The sequence below is a fragment of the Lactuca sativa genome, chromosome 3 (genome assembly GCF_002870075.4).
Source record: "Lactuca sativa cultivar Salinas chromosome 3, Lsat_Salinas_v11, whole genome shotgun sequence".
Taxonomy (NCBI): Eukaryota; Viridiplantae; Streptophyta; class Magnoliopsida; order Asterales; family Asteraceae; genus Lactuca; species Lactuca sativa.
The window spans coordinates 312,627,807-312,633,998 of record NC_056625.2 but is presented as its reverse complement, the minus strand read 5'-3'; the positions used below and the strand labels follow the sequence as shown (position 1 = coordinate 312,633,998).

General features: G+C 33.5%; 1 protein-coding gene across 1 annotated transcript; it reads left to right on the top strand.

Moving 5' to 3' along the window:
- The first annotated feature begins 1,066 nt into the window (after window positions 1–1,066).
- Window positions 1,067–3,383, top strand: LOC111920235 (ATG8-interacting protein 2). Its single transcript, XM_023915821.3, has 3 exons — window positions 1,067–1,214; window positions 1,938–2,711; window positions 2,973–3,383. Exons 2-3 carry the CDS (start codon window positions 1,956–1,958, stop codon window positions 3,075–3,077), a joined length of 861 nt encoding a protein of 286 aa, XP_023771589.2. The 5' UTR covers window positions 1,067–1,214; window positions 1,938–1,955; the 3' UTR covers window positions 3,078–3,383.
- The last annotated feature ends 2,809 nt before the right edge of the window (window positions 3,384–6,192 follow it).

Below are 6,192 nucleotides of genomic sequence, written 5' to 3'. Positions count from 1 at the left end.
CTATTAAGTTGTTCGGTAAATGTTTTTGTTAAACTTTTTACCATCAAATAGTTTAAGACAATCATGACTTATTTTGAGTTTTTTAGAGATCATTAATGTTTAAAATTTAGTTAGAGAAAGACAAAGATAACTGCTACTATAACTGGATTGGAATCTTTACAACTATCCATAAAGCATATTTAAAGGGAGATGTAAAAGTTGTTCATTTGGAAATATGGTCCACAAAACTACTATTGTCAATAGACACTCATTTGGAAATATGGTCCACAAAACTATTATTGTCAATTCGCAAGTTTTTCATCTCCCAACAAAATACTATGATATTATGATCTAGCTTTATCAGATTTAGGGTGTGTATGAGTTAGCAGTATTTGATAATTATTGTTAAATATAAGAAATAACAATGTATTTTTGATGATTTGTTTATTATAATGTTATATATATTTTTTTTATTATGCAACTGAAATTTGAAAATTTTAACAAATTCTAGTTATATTATCTAAGCATAATGCAATTTTCATTGACATAACTTCATAGATCTTTGAAACTATAATGTAATGAGAAAAAAACACAATACATCAACAATACAAAGAAGAAGAAGAGATAAGATTGAAATCACAATGAAGAACAAATAGAATTTATATCTGTCTATCTTATTTACAACTTATTTTGAAAAATGATTATCATTATTTTATGGATCTCACTTACATATTATGCAACATATATACATATATGCATTTTTTTTTAAGTATGATCTACTTGTTGCTATTATAAATGAATACAAACTTATAAAATAAAAGAACATATAACGAAAAAATTTATATAAAGAAATTCTTAACAAGAATTGGTTAACAATGACAATGGGAAAAACGAAAAGGTTTAACAATTTGTAATCTAGCGACTGTAACATTTAAAATAAATAAATGAAGGGACAGATTTTGCATCTTAGTGTATAGTGTAGGGACTACATTTGTAATTCACTCTATTATTGAATCTCCGCTATACGACGTTAGTAACCGACGATCGCCGGTAAACGGATTCTCTTATCTTCTTGACATTACCGGCTATACCCGGTTTCACTTTATCTCTTTACCCCTTACCATCGTGTACAACTTATAAATTGTCACGAAAACGCATTTTCAATCATATCGCCGGTACCGGAGTTACTCCCCCACCGTCTCCGATCTCTCAGTCGGAAACTTGCTCTCTCTATTGTAAGTACATCTGCACCTCTTCTCACGACGATCTGATTATTATGTAGTTAATAAGTTAGTTTTTCATCGATCGGCTTTGCTATCTCGAACTTCAATCGTGATCCTAGCGTTTCAATCGTGTGTAAATATGTGATGCGATCTAGGTTTTTGACCTAGTTTGTGGAATCTTCGTTTTTTAGAAGGAGGAAGTTCAAAAACTTGGTTAGTTTTGTGTAATTTTTAGTTACAGTTGACTGAACTTGTTCGTTCTTCGATGAAGAATTCGTATGTCGGTTATTTTTAATTGATTTGATCTATGTTTGTTGTCCGCGAGAAATCTACTCGCCGATTATTTGACAGTTTATCTCTTAGAATTTTCTTCTTGTTGTGAATGATGAGACAACTGAAATAAGATTGACCTGATAATAAATGCTTACCTAACAGTGTTTCAGATTATCACCATCCGGCCTGGTCCCAACTTAAGGGTGTTGGTAAGCTGTTGTTGTCATACGAGCTGAAAATAGATTTGGAATTTGACCTAATAATAGATTTCTGTGTACGAAGCTCTTTTATCCCTCAGTCATGTGCAAATATAAAGCTAAAGGATGACCTTGAATTCAATAGACATTGATTTACAGATTATGTGAAGATAGATATGTATTGCTGTTTGTTGTAATCGATTAGAAGAAAGTGGATTGTTTCATTCGTTTTTACTAACATTGACTACTGGATATACAAATTCAGGATCTTATTCTGTGGTAGATGGCAGATAAAGAGGAAGGGGAGGAAACAGCCCCACGAGGAGCTGATTGGGAAGTCGTATCACTAACAGCATCAACATATGCAGCTGCTCCAAGCCCTGATGTGAAAGTCAAAGACCCTAAAGATGATGAAAAGAGTGAAGTGGTTGACACAGATAAAAGTGGAACTTCAGATGCATTGTTCATGTCTGGTCATTTTGTCTTCCCGCCAAGTCAGCATGAGAATCTACCACTGGAACGTGAAAAAACAGAGATCGGTGATGATGACAATGATGATGTTTCAGAATCTATTAAAGAAGAAGGGGAGAAATCATCTGCTAAAGATGAAGACAACTGGAACATAAGTAAATTAACAGAGTCTTATGGGAAAAGATCAGATTTTGAAGATGCCACAACCTTGCCTGGTTTAGAAAAAGAGCAGAGTATTTACAATTCCGCCACGTTTCATTATGAACCAAACATAGATGATGAAGATAGAGTGTTGGTGGATTCTGTTGAATCTTCTGATTCTTCATCAAGTTCAGATGTTTTGAATGTTCCTAAACGTATGGAAGATGATGATGGATCTGGGGTTCCATATGCAACATGGTGGAAGAAACACGCTGTTTCTTTGTACTCTCATGCAAAAGAGGCGAATACTTTTTGGTCCATTTTTATTTCTGCTGCAGTTATGGGGCTTGTGATTATTGGTCATCAATGGCAACAAGAAAGATGGCAAGTTTTGCATCATAAGTGGCATTCTGGGGTGTATGATGAGGTATGCGATTGCTTTTTCTTGCTTACTTTTTTTTTTTTTTTTTTTTTTTTTTTGCATCTTATCTTTTTAGGTGTAAATTGTGATATGATAATCTGCAAGACATAGGAATGTACCTTCATTTATTTGTTTATTATAGCATCCTGCTTCCATTTCTTCCAATTAGAGCATTTGACTTTGAAACATGACAGAAATTAAGATTAGAAAGGTGTAGTGGTGAAATTAGATATATAAATAATATTTAGATTATTATTGACATGACAGAAATTTGGGAGGATGTTGGGGCCTTTATCCCGTATTAAAGAATCAATAGTAGGTGGCAACAGGAGAGGATTCTCGATTAGAGGTAGCACCACAAGAGACCACTAAGCTATAGTTAAAAACTGGAGGTGAATGATGATGACGAAAAATGGAATGGAAGGAAATTTGGTTTGGGCCTTATAGTGTCTCTATAAGAAAATTCGAAGAAACCAAAACAAGCTACACTTGTTTGTTTATGTCATATTTAATATTTAATTTTTTTTTTAATGTTTTTGGTGGGAATCTTGTTAATGATGTGTAAAGATATGATGATAACATTATAATTTTATAATCTTCGTGGTTTGGTCTAGTTTGCAGATTTTGTAAAGGATTTTTCATTTGGATTGCTAGCTATGATATATGTTTTTGTTGCGATTTTGGTCCATAATTGATTTAAAATGACAAATTTACCTTGATTATTGTTTTTATCAGTGATTTCGCCTGGTTTATTGGATTGGTTCAAAGTAAAAATAAAATGAAACAAGGTGGTTTCAACAAATCTCTTGGTTTGTACTATTGGTCTTATTGTTTTATCTTTAAACAAAATTATTTTATTATAAATTAAATAGTTGGTGAAAGATATCTTTCAGAAACCATTACCCCAAAAGACTTTGTTTATATCAACTAACTAATTAGATGATCACTACAACCAATCTATGGATTTGTAAGATCGTATACCCGGTATATACATAACGAACATGAATACCATTACCCTAAACATCGTCATGGTCTAGCTGGTTATGAACCATGACCATGAATACCACCCGGGGTGTCTGGTGTGGCCGTGTTCGTGGTAATTTTTGGTGCCAACGATGAATTATCGACCAATTAAAATGCATTTGCTCTTTCACTTTGAAGATCAGCCGTTTTGCCTAGCCAACTTATTTTTTACATTATTCTTCTCTTTCTCTATTTACATATACAAATTTGTATTTTTTTTTTATTTTTTTTAAATCTAAAAACTATGGATCCAAATCAAAATACCACAACCAACTATCGAAACCGCAAGCTCAATAACATTTTTGCGTTGGAACAACTCATCACAAATACCCGACCATGGAATCACCACACAAGGTAGTTTTGTGAATTTGCTCCAAAGTGATTCTCCTATCAACAAAGTCAACTTTTTCAATAGCCATATCAAGCTTTCTCACCCTATTAAAAACCCTTTCCACAACAATTCCAAAACTCTTTCGCATATCAACAACCCTTTTAACCACAACCATGTTTTTCACCCTCTAATTCACCGGATTTTATAGCCGAAACACAACCTTCACCATCGTCCCAACCAAAAAAAGAAAGAAAGAAAAAACATTAAAACCATTCATACAAATCAAAGCGAAAGAGTGAAAGAAAGAAGATAAGTTAGCACAAGCATGGGGTTCGACTTCCCAAGACCCCATAGAAGGAGATGGTCATACCTTTAATTGTTTTTGGGAAAAAGTTCAAAGCATGTTCAACATTTTAATGGGAAGTGAAAGTGAAAATCCCGACCAATTAGTTCAAAGTGGCGCTATTTAAGGCTAAAATGTGGTGAATTCAGTGGAATTTACAACAATCTTAGCAACCTACACAAAAGCGGGTCAAGTGTTTTCGATGTGTTTAAGGCGGCCATTAATCAATATGAAAAAACAACGGCAACCCACAAACCTTTTCCATAGCTCAAACTTTGGCTAGAGTTGAAGGATGCTTCAAAAGGGAAAAAGCTAAAATGGACTTCATAAACCTCTCCGGTTCGAAACGTTCAAGAAACCATGATGGAACTTCACAACAATCGGAAAGCCGAACAAACATCGGCATCAATGATGATCTGGTAGATCTTGAAAATGAGCAACCTCTTCGTCAGCCGATTGGAAGAAATAAAGCAAAGAAACCACTTCAAGATCTGGCGTTATCGATCATTTTGGAGAAAAATTTGATCGATAAGTCCAACTACAAGAGAGCAAGGCGGCGATGATGAGTCGTGTGGAACAAAAAATGTTAGAAGCGCAAACGTTATTTCAAGAGGCACAAAAAACAATTTGGAAATATTGAAAATGAAAGCGGGTGACTATGAGGGCGAAAATTTTGAGATTTTTCACGCATTGAAAGAATCCGTCCATGCAGAACGTAAAACCACCCGCAAACCTTTTTATGTTTTTTTGGTAATTTTTCTTTTCATGTTTATTGTAATTAATGTATTTTTTAAAATTGATGTGTGTTTTTTATTGAATGAAAAAATAGTTTTTTTTATAAAAAATCTATGTTTTTATTATATTTTTGATTTAAATTTCATTAAAAAATGATGTGTAATAATGTTTTAATGGCAGGTATATCATATCTTTAATGGTTGGATATGATAATAAGATGACACCCACCATATTAATGGTTAGTGATGGATACTCTGAATAATCTAAGACATAGCAGCCTTAGGTGTTTAGAGAGTTCACGCCCTTTGTCATTGGGCATACCAAGGATCATAACTCCTCCTTTTGCCCATTAATTTTTATCTAATAAATTCCTCACAAGTCTTTTCATGTACTTGTTGATTATTTTCTCTTTAAACCGATTAATTTCATGTACTTGTTGATTATTAATTTCATCTTGTTATGTCATATAGTGGCGGACCTTAGTGGTGCCCAGGGATCCCGGACCATTTCTCCGACGTCGGCACGTAGTGTAAAAAAAAAAATTAATGTTTTTTTAATGTTTTTTCTATTAGGTGCACCGGCTTAAAACACGATTGACACTATTAATATAGATTTATTTGGAAATTCTTTTTAGTGCCACCCCTACGAAAATGTTCTGCGTCCGCCACTGATGTCATATGCACATAATTCTACACTCTTAACTTGCACAAAATAGTAACAGTCTAGTGACGACAAGAGCAAATGGGAGATAAGGTTTTTCATAAATGAATGCATTCAGTATGAAAAGTTTGCTTAAGATTATTCATCATTTTGAACACGATGCCTATGTTGAACATATATCATGAATCATACCATCCTTCAAATGCTCAATGCTTAAGTTGATCGAGATTAGGTTCGGACTAAAATCAATAAATATATCAATATATCTGAGCATGCCCATGAGTTTTGCTAGGTCCAAGTGTCTCTATATCCTTCTGAAGTTCTCTAGCACAATAGATGCCAATTAAGTAACACAACAGAATATACAATTATAAGGTCCAATACAGAATATACAG